Source organism: Salmo salar, chromosome ssa10 (genome assembly GCF_905237065.1).
Source record: "Salmo salar chromosome ssa10, Ssal_v3.1, whole genome shotgun sequence".
NCBI lineage: Eukaryota > Metazoa > Chordata > Actinopteri > Salmoniformes > Salmonidae > Salmo > Salmo salar.
Window position 1 is genome coordinate 24,877,477 of NC_059451.1, and position 20,149 is coordinate 24,897,625.

The 20,149-nt window shown below is 42.2% G+C and overlaps 1 protein-coding gene across 10 annotated transcripts in view; it reads left to right on the forward strand.

The window, feature by feature from the left end:
* The window catches only part of LOC106613851 (nuclear factor 1 C-type), a 140,087-nt gene that overhangs the window by 46,219 nt on the left and 73,719 nt on the right, over nucleotides 1–20,149 (forward strand). For all 10 annotated transcript variants that reach the window (XM_014216532.2, XM_014216533.2, XM_014216524.2 and 7 more), the window contains one exon: nucleotides 8,821–9,352. In XM_014216532.2, coding sequence (XP_014072007.1) covers nucleotides 8,821–9,352 — 532 coding nt within the window. The remainder of the gene's footprint in view (nucleotides 1–8,820; nucleotides 9,353–20,149) is intronic.

Here is a 20,149-nt window from a genome sequence, read left to right on the forward strand (position 1 = left end):
TTATCTGTTGGGTGATCTGTTCATCAACAATAATAAACAACTTTGAAGCGGAAATGCCAGATGGGTTTTTCCCAGTATTGAACTGTGTCGTATTAAGATGTGAATGTGGCGAAACTCATACCAACACATCACAAAACACAGTTTGTTAGATCATCATTTCAAAGGTCAGGGGGTTTCCTTTCAGTTGATGGAGCACCTCCATAGTTGTCAGAACCTCACAAAGTTGAAGCCTCCACGAGGGAGATCGACAGAGCCGGCACAAGGAGCTAACCCAAATATTGCAGTGAGTCTTCCCTCTGTAGCTTGCTGCCTCTGTTTGAGTGTCCTCCCGCCTCACTATTGTCATTGTGCGTGGCTGAGGGCTGACTCAGCAATTGTGCAGCGACAAGGCAGGATGACTCACTGCTGGAAGTTAACTACATATCCCCTTTGACCCACTTAACATGCACAGCCCTACCTTCCAAGGCCCTGCTGGAAACACGCCAACACACTTTCCCTAACTAGCTCTGTTATTAGTCAGTAATGGAGCCAACGTTATTGACATTCAGAATCACACAGGCACATTCCTGTAATAGAGAAGTGTGAGAGTGGTGCACTCTTGAGGTTATGATTGTTGGTTTGTTCTTGAGGGGAATGATATCGTTTAACATCATATTAAGGAATGCCTCTGAAACTAGTGGAATTGAGTTTTTGGTCTGGAGGAGACAGACATTGCAGACACTTTCATGAATGGTCAGTGTCTAGCCAGTCACACCCTCGTCACTTTCTTTCTAAATCTGGTTCCCTTCTCTGCAGTATTGTGCCTCTTTGTAGGTGGAGTTGGCCGGAAGTGTGGTTGGAAGGCCTTTTTGGTACTAGCAGAGAGCATTTTTCAGATTGTTGGCAATCAGCTGTTTTAGTATTCTACTACCATTTGCATTGAAACGAGAGAGCGAAAAGGGGAGGGAGTGGCAGAGAGAGGGTAGGAGAGAGATTTAGTTCAATTTGAATCCAGAGCCTCTGGCGATTGGGGCAGTTACAGTGCAGGATGGTGTGGGGAGGGAGGGATTATTGTCATGAAAGCTTAGAAAGGCATAAATTCAGAGCTTAATAACTTCTCCATCACACCTGCCTGGATAAAGAGAATATGAAGAAAAAAAATCTCTTCAGTTTAAGTTGATGTGATAATACCGTACCTATAATATTCACAATGCAAAATAGAGTAAGGCTATACCAACCTTCCTGATGGCAAAGTTGATAGATTCTGTAGAAGTCATTTGAAAGTTCCACCGCTTAGATTTATTTCATTAACTGTAAGAACACTTTTGCTTGGGTCGGGACACGTGCGTCTGACCACAACTCCACCATTCTCTCATCCGCTAGAAAGACCAACCCCCTCCCAATTCTTCTCTTCTTGAAAAAAGATTGGCAAATAAATTACATTCTCTGTTTAAAACAAAATAAAAAATGGTATCCGAGCAACGAACAGGAATAAAAGCACATCTCCCTGGGCTCTGCAATAACAAAATTATTCAATTACTGCATAAATACAGCTGTTAAGGCCATGTCTTTCCTCTGTGTCTTTCCTCTCTGTGTGCAGGGCCCTAGACTAAAGTTATTTCTGGCCACTCTGACTCCAGTAGCCACCAGTATATCCCTTTAAAAATAAAAAATAAAAACATGTCAAATTTAAGGGCTGGGCGATATGGCCTAAAATTCATATCTCTATTTTTTTCTAACTTATGGGCGATTCACGATATATATCTTGATTTAAAAAAATTATGTTTTCTCTAAATAAACGTTGTACAATTAAAGGTCAGATACACTGGATTTAAAACAGTCAGCAATAATATAATGAATTCAGAGCTTGTGTAATTAAACCTAGGCTGAATATAGGCCTTCCACAACCATAAGACTCACTAATAATGTAATGTAAATTATACCTAGGCTGAATATATGCCTTCCACCATCCCAACCATGAAGCACGGGGGTGGCGGCATCATGTTGTGGGGTTGCTTTGCTGCAGGAGGGACTGGTGCACTTCACAAAATACATGGCATCATGAGGAAGGAAAATCATGTGGATATATTGAAGCAACATCTCAAGACATCAGTCAGGAAGTTAAAGCTTGGTCGCAAATGGGTCTTCCAAATGGACAATGACCCCAAGCATACTTCCAAAGTTGTGGCAAAATGGCTTAAGGACAACAAAGTCAAGGTATTGGAGTGGCCATCACAAAGCCCTGACCTCAATCCTATAGAAAATTTGTGGGTAGAACTGAAAAGGCGTGTGCGAGCAAGGAGGCCTACAAACCTGACTCAGTTACACCAGCTCTGTCAGGAAGAATGGGCCAAAATTCACCCAACTTAATGTGGGAAGCTTGTGGAAGGCTACCCGAAACGTTTGACCCAAGTTAAACAATTTAAAGGCAATGCTACCAAATACTAATTGAGTGTATGTAAACCTCTGACCCACTGGGAATGTGAAAACAATCATTCTCTACTATTATTCTGACATTTCACATTCTTAAAATAAAGTGGTGTTCCTAACTGACCTAAGACAGGGAATTTTTACTAGGATTAAATGTCAGGAATTGTGGAAAAACTGAGTTTAAATGTATTTGGCTAAGGTTTATGTAAACTTCCGACTTCAACTAAGTATTCAGACCCTTTTCTATGAGACTCGAAATTGAGCTCCGGTGCATCCTGTTTCCATTGATCATCCTTGAGATGTTTCTACAACTTGATTGGAGTCCACCTGTGGTAAATTCAATTGATTGGACATGATTTGGAAAGGCACACACCTGTCTATATAAGGTCCCACAGTTGACAGTGCATGTCAGAGCAAAAACCAAGCCATGAGATCGAAAGAATTGTCTGTAGAGCGCCGAGACAGGATTGTTTCGAGACACAGATCAGGGGAAGGGTACCAAAACATTTCTGCAGCATTGAAGGTCCCCAAGAACACCATGGCCTCCATCATTCTTAAATGGAAGAAGTTTGGAACCACCAAGACTATTCCTAGAGCTGGCCGCCCGGCCAAACTGAGCAATCGGGGGAGAAGGGCCTTGGTCAGGGAGGTGACCAAGAACCCGATGGTCACTCTGACAGAGCTCCAGCGTTCTTCTGTGGACGTGGTAGAACCTTTCAAAAGGACAACCATCTCTGCAACACTCCAACAATCAGGCCTTTTGGTAGTGGCCAGACAGAAGCCACTCCTCAGTAAAAGGCACATGACAGCCAGCTTGGAGTTTTCCAAAAGGCACCTAAAGAACTCTCAGACCATGAGACACAAGATTCTCTGGTCTGATGAAACCAAGATTGAACTCTTTGGCCTGAGTGCCAAGCGTCATGTCTTGAGGAAACCTGGCACCATCCCTACGGTAAAGCATGGTGGTGGAAGCATGATGCTGTGTGGATGTTTTCCAGCGGCAGGGACTGGGAGACTAGTCAGGATCGAGGCAAAGATGAATAGAGCAAAGTACAGAGAAATCCTTGATGAAAACCTGCTCCAGAGCGCTCAGGACCTCAGACTGGGGTGAAGGTTCACCATCAGACAGGACAATGACCCTAAGCACACAGCCAAGACAATGCAGGAGTGGCTTCGGGACAAGTCTCTGAATGTCCTTGAGTGGCCCAGCCAGAGCCTGGATTTGAACCCGATCGAACATCTCTGTAGGGACCTGAAAATAGCTGTGCAGCGATGCTCCCCATCCAACCTGACAGAGCATGAGAGGATCTGCAGAGAAGAATAGGAGAAACTCCCCAAATAAAGTTATGCCAAGCTTGTAGCGTCATACCCAAGAAGACTCGAGGCCGTCAAAGGTGCTTCAATAATGTACTGAGTAAAGGGTCTGAATACTTATGTGAATGTGATATTTACATTTTTTTAACGTACATTTGCAAACATTTCAACAAATCTGTGTTTGCTTTGTCATTACAATATATTGTGTATAGATTGATGAGGGGGGAAAATGGTTTAATCAATTTTAGAAGAAGGCTGTAACGTAACAAAATGTGTTAAAAGTCAAAGGGTCTGAATAATTTCCGAATGCACTGGATGTGTATATATACAGTGTGTATGTGTATATATGTGTGTGTGTGTGTGTGTGTGTGTGTGTGTGTGTGTGTGTGTGTGTGTGTGTGTGTATATATATGTATCGATTTTTTTCTGCTCCAGGGATATAATTATTGTTTGGATAACCTTATTTACTGTTATTATAGATTTTTTTGATCAAATAATGTTTCACTCTTTATGCGATGCGAACTGCAGAGAACACCGGAAGAAGGATCAATTAATTATCACAGTGAATTATTGTAATATTTGTTGATGTGTCAATTAATCCCATAAGGGATGGGTTGCCAACTGGCGATTTGATACAAAAATAAAATGTAATTCATTCATACAGAATAATACGATATTCTCTGAGACCAGGTTGAATTGTCGTACCCCATCATAACTCCAAATATTAGCTTGTTTTACTCAAATGTTTGTAACCAAAGCGTAAACAACAACTGTATATCCTAAAAACGTGGTTAAAACTATCATTTTGATATCGTGATTAGTCAGTCGTTGCATCCATAGCATAGTCTATAGATTTGATAGTGGTTGAGTGCTGGCAACAATTGAATTCCGTTTTTTTGTGGTTGCATTTCTCAAGCCCCATCCCTCAGCTTTTTACTGAAACTGTGGCGGGGAGGTTACTTTGTTAATGTTTTAATCAAGGATTGCTACTTTAAACTAAACACCTTTTAAAAGAGTAATGGTGTTATTATATGGTGTGATCCTCTAGTGAGTTACTTTTGCGGCATTAATATCAAGCAAACTTCAGAAGTCAAGAACAAAATTCTCATTATTGCAAACAAAAATAATGATATTGAAAGCAAAACATAAACCCAAAAGTATTGATTGCAAAACTAAATATTGCAAGGAAATCATTTCAAAATGCGAGAAGAAATTAATTGTAAATGGATGCCAAAAAATGTTTTCAGTGAAGTAAAATTATGTTACCCTGACCTTTGTTTTGGATGCCTTTTTTTTGTAGTTGCAAGTTTTGGCAGGTTCATTCCAGCAGCATAGCACCCTGCATCCCACTGCTGGATTGCCTATGAAGCTAAGCAGAGTTGGTCCTGGTTGGTCCCTGGATGGAAGACCAGATGTAGCTGAAAGTGGTAAAAAATAAACGTGGGAAAAATAAATGTCACTTGAAAAGTTAACATGTGAAACTTCACATGTCTGAAAACCTTGTGTCTGGTTCTTGGGGGGGGGGGAAAAAGATCATTAAAAAAAAAGAGACATTCACGTGGAATTTTTCGGATGTGATTTGTTCACACGTGTCTGAAAACCAAGTGTTTTTTTTGTAAGGGATACCTTTGAATGGCCAGACTGAGCTAGGTGCACAGAGCAGATCTCTCAGCAAGCCTCTGTGCTGAGCTGCCATCAGACCCAGGCTCTGATCAAAGATCTGCAGTCTGTTTGCAATAGGGAACTCATTCATCACTTCTGTTTATCAATAACATTCTCATCATCAGAGCGTAAACAGATCTGAAGTCGAGGCAACCTTTTGATTTTGATTGTAGGAAAATCAGAGCATTCCATTGGAGCAGGTCCAGGCCTAATATGGAAAGGCAAGAGGAGAGAGAGAGGGCCTGCTTCTCAACTCCTTCCCTCTGCGCAGCTTTTTCATCCTCGTGTTACTGTAGTAAACACGCCATAAAGCAGCACTTGTTTTGCGGCTAGGTTAATGGGTACATTTAAATGAAGGCGTCTGTTTGGTCTCAGACCTCTATTCACCTGTGTATTGGTGGAGTTGGGCTGAAGAGACGCTGGAGCACAGGTGAAAGAGGGACAGGTTTGTGTGGCTAGGGACTACCATTAGGGGCCTGTAAAAGTCTGGTTTGCACAGATGGGGGCTATAGCTAGGGGGTATGTGGATGGAAAGAGCTAAGAAAACATAAGAACATCATAAAAGTGGAGGCAGGGATAAGTGGAAAAGAGCGACCTACCCTAAAGATCAGAAATGCACCCCTTTAACTCCAGTTAACATGTTTGGAGTACACTCTAAACATCATGGAAATATTTAAAAAATATGAACTAACCTCAGTGAAAGCCTAATTAGTGTTTACTTTTGCCGCAGCAGTGGTTGGTGGAGATTCCAGCTCAATGTGTTTAATGAGAGCAACTCTACATGGGCCAGGGAGGGGAACATCCATGGTTAGGAGTCTTGTATGTCTGGGCTAGACTGTTAAATAAGCCACCAATTGAGAAGTATAGCACACATTGAAAATGGATTTGGCCTTGGTCTCAAACTGTTACAATATCTTCAGGCTTTCCCCCGTAAATGTTTTGTGGTGTTATCATTTGGCTAAAACACATGATTTATGAATGCCTGAAATGGAAGCTAACCTCTCTTCATTTTGACTGGAGAGATGCAGCTCTACTTTAAACGTTCAGTTCAAAACCCAAACGTTATGTCGATGTTATATAGATGTAGTGAGAGATTGTTGTACCCGTGGCAGTGTTGAATTGCCTTCTCTTTTTGGAAATTCATAAAGCCCTCGTCAGATTGTCTGTCTTGTTTCCAGGCCTCTGGTTTCTATCAGGAGAGTTTCTCTCTGTTAGCTTTGGAACGTTTACACCGTAACTCTATCACTTCTCCATGATCCCTCTTCCGCCCCTGATTGTAGATGTGTGTATGTGTGCTGTGCATTCAACAAGCCAAGACAAGGGACTCTGAACCCTGGAATTACAGCTGACTGTTTTCTTTGAACCCTGTTCAGATATAAAGTTGACATAAGCGGTCATGAAAACACAATTTGCCCTGTTGTTACTGTTTAAAATAGAAGGTATAAGTCTGGTTTCCTCTTCTCAGTGGAGTCACTGCTTTCAATATATTGGTTTTTACAACTGTCCCAAATCGGAATACAATGAAGCCAGACTGAATAAACCTGAATGAAGGATGTCACCACAGATGTTTTATTACGATTAAAGTAAAAAATAAAAAGCATAAACCTTATCATACAGAATGCCCTCAAGGACATGATGCATATTTTATTTAATACAAACAGTAGTGTTACTTTTCAAGAACAAAGGAAAGAATACACTGGCCATCCCAGATGAAATGAAACATCAGTGTGGGAGGGATGGGTTTTTTAAAGGTTTATCTGAAACCGATGGCGTCCGCTTGGAGCAGGCAGCCATGGTTGAGACAGCTGGAAGCATTTAAAATGTTGTGCTGCTGAGAGCGGTGCTGCAGACTGTTTATTGCATGAGATCTGCAGAGTGCCACAGTCATGTCCAATTACACTCCCTGGCCGGCTCCTAGGGCCTGTATTTGCTCTCTGAAGCACCTTCACACTCCACTCTGCTCCAACCTCTGTGTGTGGACACCAAGCAGCCCATAGAGACTCCATTATTCAACATATTAACCCTTTGAGGAAAGAGATTCTAGAATGTTCTATTTGGAATTGTACAGTTTTATGAAAGAGATGATGATCACTGGATAGTTGATATTGTGACATTTGTATTCCACGAAGGGTTAAACCTCTTTGACACCAGGACAAACATACTAAGCCAAAAGGGCAGCAGGGCAACTTGTACCAATTTGAACACTATACTCGCAATACATCTTTAACTCTGCTTATGTGTGCAAGTTTCATTTTATTATATTTGGATGGATGATCTCTTTGCACACAGTCACTCAAAATTCATTGGCCTCCATGTGCGAGTACAAACACATACATATGCATGCATTTATAGCCTATGTGCTCACAAACAACTATCTGCTCACAAACAAATACATTGTTTGGCTCAACCTGCATACGTGCAAGCACATACACGCAGGCACCATGCCTATATTTAATACCATATAGTTTTGCATATTATACAGTACCAGTCAAAAGTTTAGACACTTACTCATTCCAGGTTTTTTCTTTATTTGTACTATTTCCTACATTGTAGAATAGTAGTGAAGACATCACAACTATGAAATAACATGGAATCATGTAGTAACCAAAAAAGTGCTAAACAAATAAAAATATATTTATAATTTCAACTCTGAACAGTTGATGTTGAGATGTGTCTGTTACTTGAACTCTGTGAAGCATTTATTTGGGCAGCAATCTGAGGCTGGTAACTCTAATGAACTTATCCTCTGCAGCAGAGGTAACTCTGGGTCTTCCTTTCCTGTGTCGGTCCTCATTAGAGCCAGCTTCATCATTGCCCTTGATGGTTTTTGCGACTGCACTTGAAGAAACGTTCAAAGTTCTTGAAATTTTCCGGATTGACTGAAGGATCTAAAATCTAAAAGAGATTTTGATTTGTTTAATACTTTTTTGGGGGTTACTGAATGATTCCATATGTGTTATTTAATAGTTTTGATGTCTTCACTATTATTCTACAATGTAGAAAATAGTCAAAATAAAGAAAAACCCTGGAATTACTAGGTGTGGGCAGGCTGGTGTATATGGGCTTTTTGCTCTGTGGAAATATGGAAGTAATTAGAGATACCAAGAGGACATTGCTGAACGGTTGTGTTCTAAACAGCAAAGCAACTGGCTTGTGAGGTGCCCCAAAGGCATGCAGATGTATATTTTGGTTGTTGAAAATCGGACCACAAAGAAGGAAAACAATCAACAAAGCATAATTGAATAAATGATTACTGTTGGTGGTGTTTCACTGAGCATGGAGACAAAGAACAACTATGGTTAAACTTGTATTTTATTTACGGTCATTTGTTCCGTACACGTGTACTGTAGATGCTGTTAACGGTTACAGTTCATACAGCATGGTCTTTTCTGGTACAGTAGTACTCACCCCTTCTTCTCTTGTCTCCTTCTCCAGGATGAGTTTCATCCGTTCATCGAGGCCCTACTGCCGCATGTGCGTGCCTTTGCCTACACTTGGTTCAACCTGCAGGCGCGCAAACGCAAGTACTTCAAGAAGCACGAGAAGAGGATGACCAAGGAGGAAGAGCGGGCAGTGAAGGACGAGCTGCTGGGAGAGAAGCCCGAGGTCAAGCAGAAGTGGGCGTCGCGCCTGCTGGCCAAACTCCGCAAAGACATCCGGCCCGAGTGCCGCGAGGACTTTGTGCTGTCTATCACAGGGAAGAAGCCCCCCTGCTGCGTCCTCTCCAACCCAGACCAGAAGGGCAAGATGAGGAGGATCGACTGCCTTCGCCAAGCCGACAAGGTATGGAGGCTGGACCTGGTCATGGTCATCCTGTTCAAGGGCATCCCGCTGGAGAGCACGGACGGAGAGCGCCTGGTCAAGGCGGGGCCGTGCAACAACCCCATCCTCTGTGTCCAGCCACACCACATCAGCGTCTCGGTCAAGGAGCTGGACCTCTACCTGGCCTACTTCGTACAGGAGAGAGGTACGTGCACTACACTCACAAACAAACACACACACGCATTCTCCCTCTTTATAGTCTTTATCAGAAGTCAGTCAACCATACAGTAACGGCAAATACTTATTACAATTATGACGCCTACGTGTTTTACTAGGAACAGACTATAGGTAGGAAGTATCCTTATGCGTCAGTGACATGTCAGTGCTGTAGGAGGAAGCCTACGTAGATAGTCATAGTGAAAACTCAGTGGCTGTTCAGCCCTGTCCAGGGGTGGTGTTGTAAACGCACACATCCTGCAGCAGCAGACCTAGCACTGTGCTCTGGGACCTTTTAAACATCTGTTTTACTCTGTCTCAGCACTGTGCTGTAGAAGTTGGTTTGTTTTGAAGGAGAGAGACTGACCGTTACCGAGAGAGAGGGAGAAAGAAAAAGTCCTGACAGTGTAAATAATTTTAAATGAGCATGGGTTTCGAACACCAGCCTCGGAGATGTGTTAAAATTTACAGTGTTGAATAAAAAAGGGCGTAGCCTGGTAGTTAGCGGGGAAAGCTGGGCGCCAGCTGATGCACAGGCAGGCGGGCTGTCTCTCAGGGCTGGTGCCAGCAGACATCAGCCAGGACCACTCTCCATATCCACTGCTACTTGGTTCATCCTCCGATGGGGCAGCTCTTCCCTGGACCCTGCCGTGGGTCCCGATCAGCCTGCCAGGCCACCCCACATAACCCACAACCATTAGGATAGACACACAATGGGCCTGTGTGCCCACTATTAGGCGAATAGGCTGTTCTATTAGGCATCTTTAGTGGCAGGGAGGAGCACAGCCTGTCATCAAGTAAAATGATCATAAAAACGGAATAATCTGCGACTGTAAGCCTCTGTTACAATGAAAACAGCTTTAAAATATTATGGGAACAATTTGGCGTCCGTATGCAGTTAAAATAATAATTTTACTGTTTTAAATACTGAACGCTGGGAATCAGCACTGCAGATGAAGTCCTCAGTGTGTGAGTTGGCCCTAGCAGACAGACAGGGTCTTGTGTGTGTGTGTGTGTGTGTGTGTGTGTGTGTGTGTGTGTGTGTGTGTGTGTGTGTGTGTGTGTGTGTGTGTGTGTGTGTGTGTGTGTGTGTGTGTGTGTGTGTGTGTGTGTGTGTGTGTGTGTGTGTGTCAGGATGATGTAGAGCGAGTGTGAGGGGGTGATGTGTGCGTATATATGTGTGTATGGCATGGCCGAAATTGTGGTGTGGATATTTAAAATGCATTTCCTGCAATTCTATACAGTTTGACTTTTCTTATTATGCTTTTCTTGAGGGGTATTTTGAGAGCTATATGGAGGGGTATTTAGAAAAACAGTATAAGTGGAAGGATATTTGCAGTTTTATAATGCTATTCTACACATTTTGCCATGAGGCTGAGAGAACATTTTACAGTTTTAAAGATCATTTCCAACTACTCTACACATTTTGCCATGAGGCTGAGAGAAAATGTTGCAGTTTTAAAGTAACTGTCTAGTGAAAATCCCACATTTAAAAGTTAATATTCTGTTAACTCATACCTAAATAATGTTGTTGACTCATCCTATACTCATATTTGTGGTCAAAGCATAAATTGAAGTAAAAAGAACACTTGTATCTCAAACAGACCGTTTAAAAAATGCTTGCTATTTGCTCATAGAGGATGATGTCATCTTCCTGAGGAGAATGAGCTGGCCATGCAGTCTACTCGCATTAATATTTTTAATGACCAGTATACACCCACACCATTCTGTTGTTGGCGTACGCCTACACCATTCCAACACAGAAAAGCTTATTTTTAACATACGTAATAACAATTTTTTTGGATGGAAAACTATTACACTCATATTGTAATATATTTAATATAAATCTGGAAACACTGGACAGTTACTTTAAAGGTTGACTTGGCAAAAACACAAATAACGCCTTTAAACTGTATAGCTGATCAATGTACTGTACCATCATACCAGGTCATTAAAATAAATAAAAATGTATGAATAAGATATTTGGCTACAGAAGTCCCATTTCTTACTTATCTCTACAGCAGGTATCATCAACTTGATTCAGCCGCGGCCCGATGATCATGACCATACACTGAGTGTACAAAACATTGAGAACACCTTCCTAAGATGCTGACCATACCGCCTGCGGTGTGTTTCCTTGAGCATTGCAAAATAAATGTACACATACTTGTTATTCAATCATTTCATCCAAGCTGCTCACGCGCGTCAACGAGCGTCTGTGTAGCCAGGCACTAAAATAGAGCATATACCCACGTGGGTGATTGAAAGATGAACTGAGGTCCACACTCCAGTCAAAGTTGGTTGCCAAGCGCTATATAAAGTCCACAGAATAAGAAGAAGACTGAAGGAGGAAAGATTACTAAAAACGAACTAGGTTTCCCCTTTTTTCTGTGGATGAATTGTTGGAGTAGAGAACATACGATTTTGTGTGACTCAAAATGGGTCAAAATTCAACAAAGATCCAGAAAAAAGGTCCTTGTTTATTTCAGGTATAATAACATCCCACTGTTTATATCCCAGGACAAATTAGCTAGCAGCAGCTAGCTAGCTAAATGTCCATGAATGTTTCATTTGTTTCAACCTGTCCCCAAATTAATATAGTTGGTTCAGAGTTCGTTTTGATATTTCAACCTGCTTGTCCTAATCGTGTCTGGTGTGGATGGACAAAATCAACATGTGAGAGATGGCACACCCGGACGCATGAGTGTGCCCCGTCTAGTCAGCATGTAATATCGAGTTGCACCGCCCCTGCCCTCAGAACAGCCTCAATTCATCGGGGCCTAAACTACAAGGTGTTGAAAGTGTTCCACAGGGATGCTGGCCCATGTTGACTCCAATGCTTCCAACAGTTGTGTCAAGTTGGCTGGATGTCCTTTGGGTGGTGAACCATTATTGATACACACGGGAAACTGTTGAGCGTGAAAAGAAGTGCGACGCTGCCGGGTTTAACACAAATCGGTGCGCCTGACACTTGCTACCATACCCCGTTCAAAGGCACTTCAATCTTGCCCATTCACCCTCTGACTGGCACACGCACAATACACATCTCAATTGTCTTAAGGTTTAAAAATCCTTCTTGAACCTGTCTCCTCCGCTTCATCTACACAGATTAAAGTGGATTTAACAAGTGACATCAATAAGGGATCATAGCTTTCACCTGGATTCACCTGGTCAGTCGATGTCATGGAAAGAGCAAATGTTTTGTACACTCAGTTTATATCTCTCTATTATGCATGGAAAATATTTTGGAACAGATTTACAAAATGAACATCAATTTGAGCTGATTTGATGGTGTTCAAAAATGTATATATATATGTCCAACAATAAAAATACATATATATATATATATATATATATATATATATATATATATATATATATATATATATATTTTTATTTTATTTTATTTTTTTATTTTTTTCTCAAAAGACTTGGGGGGACAAAAAAAAACATCCACGGGCCGCCAGTTGGGAAACCATGCTCTACAGCTTTTGCCCAAAAACAAATCCTGTGAAATGACGTCAACACATACTGGAAGAGTTACTGGCTAACTACACGTAGTTAGCTTAGCTAGTGAACTAGCTATGTTTTTTCGTGGCGTGCATGACCAGTATGACACTACAAAGGCACACCCCATTTATGTTTAAAAATTGAGAAAGAGGAGGAGTTGGAACGTTTTCGTGCCCAAAGTTGACCATTAAAGTTAATTCCCTGCAATTCTCCACATTTAGCCATTGCTTAATGGTTCTAAAAAATAATTTATCTATTTTTGGGGGGGGGGGGTTTAAAGACAATTTTGGGTGGGACGTATTAACATGTCCCATCCCCCGTGGCAAGTTTGCCAATGGTGTGTGTGCAGTGCGGTGGCCCAGATAGGGTGACTCCGCAGCAGTGGAGGCTGCTGAGGGGAGGACAGCTCATAGTAATGGCTGGAATAGAGCAAATGGAATGGCAGCAAACACAAAGAAACAATGTGTTTGATACCATTCCACTATTCCGCTCCAGTCAATACCACGAGCCCGTCCTCCCCAATTAAGGTGCTACCAACCTTCTGTACTCAGCAATAGCAGCATCCCAGGGCAGGCTGTCTCCACACAGCCCCGATTCACACACAGGCCTCCCTCCCTCCCTCCCTCCCTCCCTCTGCAGCTACGGATGCTCACATTCATTACCTTCTCATGTCACCACCAGTATCATCATGCAATTGTACATACTGTACTGTACAGCACTCCCCTGTACAGCCCAGGCAACCCTGTGGATGTTCCCTGCTATGCACACTGTCCCGGTGTGATTTGTGTGTGTGTGTGTGTGTGTGTGTGTGTGTGTGTGTGTGTGTGTGTGTGTGTGTGTGTGTGTGTGTGTGTGTGTGTGTGTGTGTGTGAGTGTGTTGTGTAGGCTACATTATCAGTAATTGCTTTCATTTCCCTGAATACTCTTAGCCAAAATACATTTTGCAAAAGTTTTGGCGCTTGTTAGCCTAGTTTGTTTTCTTCTTAATTATTAATATCTTGGTATGTTTATTTAGGATATTTTTCTACATTTCACACTGAGTATGACTGGCCTACTGTATCTGGAAAGCTGAAAGCCTTTCTGTTCTGGTCAATCTGCTGTACTCGTTTAGATTGAATAAACATGGCTGTTCCTGAGGTGAACGGAGAAAGGAAGATGGCAGAGAAAAAGAAAGGGGGTGGGAACCTGATAGCAGAGCTAGCACTGGAAGTTGTTTCTGTCCTCCAGCTGTGTGTTGCGTGTCTCCGCCACTGATCTACCTCTGGCCGGCTGGCCCCTCCCAGTAAATCCTATCACAACCCCCCCCTTAGTTGACCTTCACCCTGAAACGTCTGGGTCATGGTGCTGCTCGGCCTCCCTGTCACCTGACCTGCCTAATAGCCTACAAACCCCTGGCTGTAAACACTCAGATAAGGAGCTGCAGCTTTTCACTTTCACTCAGACCAAAGAAAGAGGGAGGGAGGGAGGAAGGCTAGTGCTGAGAGAGGGAAAGGAAGGAGGCGGGAGGGGGAGGGAGGCAACCAGTCAGCATTTGTTCTTAAAGGCACAGACCCCCCTTTCAGTTTCAAGGCTATGTTATGCTCTGCTTCCTTCATCAGAGCTCTCTGGCCCCCTCCTCCCTGCTCTCATCTCTGACTTGGACAGAGTGAGCAGTGTTAAGCCATCAAACAGCAACACCAGCTGGGCTTTGTGTTGGTCCCTTCTCATGGCCTGTGTTTTGGTATCTTAACTAATTGAACAGAGTGCAGTACTCCTACATGCATTGGATCCGCAAGGACGATGCTGGGTTAAAAATTGTTGTTTGAGTTAACAGTTTCTATTGCAGAATGGAAAAAAATATTACCCAATGCAAACTGTGCCAGCTCTTTGAACACGTTCAACTTATATTGTGTCATTCGGGATTTTCCAGATCTCATGTTCAAATACTTTTTGTTAAACTCAATGTGGCATAAAAGTTGTCATAATAGATTGTACGGTGGTTTAACCAATTTCACAAAACACTCTTGTGAGGAGAGTGTGCCAAAGTTCTAAGTGAGCTCATACTGAGAAGCCGAGCTCAGTCTCTCTTCCTCGACCTGCCCGTGAACCCCTCCCATCTGCGGCCTCTTCCATCTGCAGCCACAGCACTGCACAAAACACGTGTGTGTGTGCGTGTGTATGTACAGTACCAGTCAAAAGTTTGGATACAGCTACTCATTCAAGGGTTTTTCTGTATTTTTACTATTATTCTACATTGTAGAATAATAGTGAAGATATCAAACTATGAATTAACACATGGAATCATGTAGTAACCAAAAAAGTGTTGAACAAATCAAAATATATTTTAGATTTTAGATTCTTCAAAGTAGCCATCCTTTGCCTTGATGACTGCTTTGCACACTCTTGGCATTCTCTCAACCAGCTTCATGAGGAATGCTTTTCCAACAAGCAGTCTTGAAGGAGTTCCCACATATGCTGAGCACTTGTTGGCTGCTTTTCCTTCACACTGTGGTCCAACACATCTCGAACCATCTCAATTGGGTTGAGGTCAGGTGATTGTGCAGGTCAGGTCATCTGATGCAGCACTCCATCACTCTCCTTGGTCAATTAGCCCTTACACAGCCTGGAGGTGTGTTGGGTCATTGTCCTGTTAAAAAACAAATGATAGTCCCATTAATTGCAAACAAGATGGGATGGTGTATCGCTGCAGAATGTTGTGGTAGCCATGCTGGTTAAGTGTGCCTTGAATTCTAAATAAATCACTGGCAGTGTCACCAGCAAAGCACCATCACACCTCCTCCTCCATGCTTCACAGTGGGAACCACACATGCAGAGATCATCCATTCACCTACTCTGCGTCTCACAAAGACACAGGTGTTGGAACCAAAAATTGCAAATTTGGACTCATCAGACCAAAAGGATAGATTTCCATCAGTCTAATGTCCATTGCTCATGTTTCTTTGCCCAAGCAAGTCTCTTCTTCTTATTGGTGTCCTTTAGTAGTGGTTTCTTTGCAGCAATTCAACCATGAAGGTCTGATTCACACAGTCTCCTCTGAACAGTTGATGTTAAGACGTGTCTGTTACTTGAACTCTGTGAAGCATTTATTTGGGATGCAATTTCAGAGACTGGTAACTCTAGTGAACTTATCCTCTACAGCAGAGGTAACTCTGGTTACTCTTTCCTGTGGTGGTCCTCATTAGAGCCAGTTTCATCATAGCGCTTGATGGTTTTTGCTACTGCACTTGAAGAAACTTTCAAAGGTCAAGACATTTTCCGGATTGACTGACCTTCGTGTCTTAAAGTAATGATGGACTTTCGTATCTCTTTGCTTATTTGAGCTGTTCTTGCCATAATATGGACTTGGTCTTGGTCTTTTACCAAATAGGGCTGTGTTCTGTATACCACCGCTACCGTGTCACAACACAACTGATTGGCTCAAACACATTAAGAAGGAAAGAAATTCCACAAATGAACTTTTAACGAGGCACACCTGTTAATTTAAATGCATTCTAGGTGACTACGTCATGAAGCTGGTTGAGAGAATGCCGAGCGTACAAAGCTGTCATTAAGGCAAAAAATATATTTAGATTTGTTTTACACTTTTTTTGGTTACTACATGATTCCATATGTGTTATTTCATAGTGTTGATGTCTTCACTATTAATCTACAATGTAGAAAATAGTAAAAATAAAGAAAAACTGGAATTAGTAGGTGTGTCCAAACTTTTGACTGGTACTGTATGTGTTTACTGTAACATTGTGCTGTTATCTCACACAGACTAAAACTACTACACTGCACTGTACAGTACAGTTGTCTCTGTGACTGTTGAACGGCATACCGTAAGTCTGCACCCTGCACTGTGGCGGCTGGAGTCTGCTGCTGCAGAGGCTCAGCCTCAGAGAGATCACGCTCTCTCCGGCTCAGTCAACAGCACGCATGTTCAGTCAACACAGCCACAGAGGAATGTGGTCCGCGGGTCTGGCAACGGAAATTTAGAAGGGGCGGGAGGAGGAGCGAGCCACCTCAGGTCAAGTTCAGCAGTGTTGTTTGCCTCCAATAGGGGGAGGTGTTCTGCTCTCGCCTAATCTCTTTTAAAGGGCCAGCGCCTGGAGTTCTTCAACAGCCAATGAAACAGGCTGTGATAGACACTTGAGCTAATTATATCACCTTGGATGGCTAAAAATGGTACTGTGAGCTCCCCTCCATGTTTTGCATGCCTTTCCCCCTCTGGTTGTTATCATATATCACTGCCAGTAGTTTGAAGGTGCTGTAGTATGACTGATATGGAACCACACCAGGCTACATTCATTGGTAGGCCACGTTGTTCAACATAGGAATTAATCAATCTGGTGGTGGTGTTAATTACTGCTTGATATTTAAACACAGAAGTTTAAAGGTAAACAAGACATTAGTCCATATTGTCATATGAGTTTGCCTTTTGTTTACCGTAAATAGAGGTATGTATCCTTTGTCTCTACCCCCTCTGGCCCTTAGGGCTCCCATTCCCAGTCGACAGAAATAAAGCTTGAGCCTGGACCAGAGCCTGGCCAGGAGTCTCACTTTCAGCCTGCTGGAAAATCCATGGGGCTGACCCCTTTCCCCCCCCCTCCCCGCTCCAGCTTGCGCTTGGCTGCATATGTCAATATGAAATGAAGTAGAGCAGGGAGTTGGTGGATGTGATTCCACTGTAGTCACCTTCACAACCCTATCTTTCACTATTATCACCAGGCTTCTACACTCACACACACACATAGATACCACCAGTGTGAGAGAGGACATGGATAGAAAGGCAAGGCAAGCAAGAGATAAATAGAGGGAGAGAGAGAGAGTGAGTGAGAAAATACAGTAGATAGCATGAGAGAGAAGGAGAGGGAGGTCACGGGTGAAAGTCAAAGACATTGCAGCGCTACAGTAATCAATCTAGTAGATCGATAGGCTGGGAGTGTGCTGGCAGAATGCAGATGGGTTGTTCCACGAATAGAGTACATTTTGGGTAGTGTAACTTGATAAAAGAAGTTGTCAAAAATCAACATATTTTAGCATTCTGTCATAGAGCACAAGTTCAACTTAATAACAAAAGTGTTTTCTCCATAAAAAAAGTACTATAGTAAGTGCCAATAAAGTGGCTTTAAAGTAACAGGGTTGACCTTAACAGGGTTTTCATCCTAAATCAGGCATAACTCCCCCTTGTGACAGGGGAAATGGAAGCTTGTTGTGTGCCACAGGGAAGGGCAATTGAATGCAAGCTTCACTTCACACATATATTTTTTTAATTGTTAAAACATTTGTATTGCCTATCTTTCTATGGGTTTCATGGTTGACGTTTTATGCTCGATGCACTCAGTTTTCCATCACAAAACACCAGACAATGGCCAACAAAAGAGTAGAACCAGCTCACCTGCTTTTACACTATCATTTGACTAGTATATGAGTAAAAAAAAGGAATAGTTTTACCATATTAAAACAAGAGTTCAGTTCACATAACAGGGTTGACCTTAAAATGAGGGACAGAAGTAAATTGATCACTAATCACATGATATTGATTATTTTCTTCAGAAAATACTTTGTCAAAGCAAGAACATAACTAGGGCTTTACAATGATGGTGAAAGAATTGCGATATTTTGGGTTTAAGTGGGTTAAACTCTTCCTAGAAGTCGGGAAAAACATCAAGAGGGACATGTCAAAATGCTGATGTTTGGCGCTTTAGCAAGTCTTTATTCATATAAAAAAAATCTGATTTATTTAATGTTCCATGTGGTCTATATTAAAGAGCCACTGAGCATGCCAATATGCACGTGTTTTTCAGTTGCTCATTAGAAAAACAAGATTTCAGTCTTGGAGGTGTTTCCTGACTGATTCCGCGTTTGGTTAATGATGTTTGTCCCCCATGCGACAATGTAGACGCGGGCACGCCTATTGCACTTCCTCAAAATCCACAGAATGAATCTAGAAACTCAAGAAATCTATAATAAATGTTGACGTTTTTGCCAAGGATGTTTTAGTTGCGCAATTTTACATATAACTAAGTTGTTTGGTGCAATATTTCTCAAGTAAAAAATTGTATGACGTGTTGTCTTATGTAAACAGTTGGGATGCTGGGCAGGTCTGTCTCACTGTCTACGCTATTGGATAGAGAGCAATCACCGCAGTTGTTTAACCCATGTTAATGGGCAAATGTACATAATCAAATCAAAACCCAACCTTCATTTACCCGTTGTGATGAACGGATGTGCCAAACTCTGTTTTAGACAAGACTGAATTTATGCCCCAAATTATCCTATTTACACTTTGTAGTAAATGTTGACACTAGAATAACTGTTTTTGACTCATATTGATGCCACATACAGTTGAAGTGGGAAGTTTACATACACCTTAGCCAAATACATTTAAACTCAGTTTTTCACAATTCCTGACATTTAATCCTAGTAAAAATGCCCTGTCTTAGGTCAGTTAGGATCACCACTTTATTTTAAGAATGTGAAATGTCAGAATAATAGTAGAGGTAATTATTTATTTCAGCTTTTAATTCTTTCATCACATTCCCAGTGGGTCAGAAGTTTGCATACACAATTAGTGTTTGGTAGCATTGCCTTTAAATTGTTTAACTTGTGTCAAACGTTTCGGGGGTCAAACGTTTCCACAAGCTTCCCACATTAAGTTGGGTGAATTTTGGCCCATTCCTCCTGACACAGCTCGTGTAACTGAGTCAGGTTTGTAGACCTCCTTGCTCGCACACGCCTTTTCAGTTCTGCCCACACATTTTCTATAGGGTTGAGGTCAGAACTTTGTGATGGCCACACCAATACCTTGACTTTGTTGTCCTTAAGCCATTTTGACACAACTTTGGAAGTATGCTTGGGGTCATTGTCCATTTGGAAGACCCATTTGCGACCAAGCTTTAACTTCCTGACTGATGTCTTGAGATGTTGCGTCAATATATCCACATAATTTTCCTTCCTCATGATGCCATGTATTTTGTGAAGTGCACCAGTCCCTCCTGCAGCAAAGCAACCCCACAATATGATGCCGCCACCCCCGTGCTTCACCGTTTTTCCTCCAAACATTTCTATTTTTGTTTCATCAGACCAGAGGACATTTCTCCAAAAAGTATGATCTTTGTCCACATGTGCAGTTGCAAACCGTAGTCTGGCCTTTTTATGGTGGTTTTGGAGCAGTGGCTTCCTTGCTGAGCGGCCTTTCAGGTTATGTCGATATAGGACTCGTTTTACTGTGAATATAGATACTTTTGTACCTGTTTCCTCCGGCATCTTCACAAGGTCCTTTGCTGTTCTG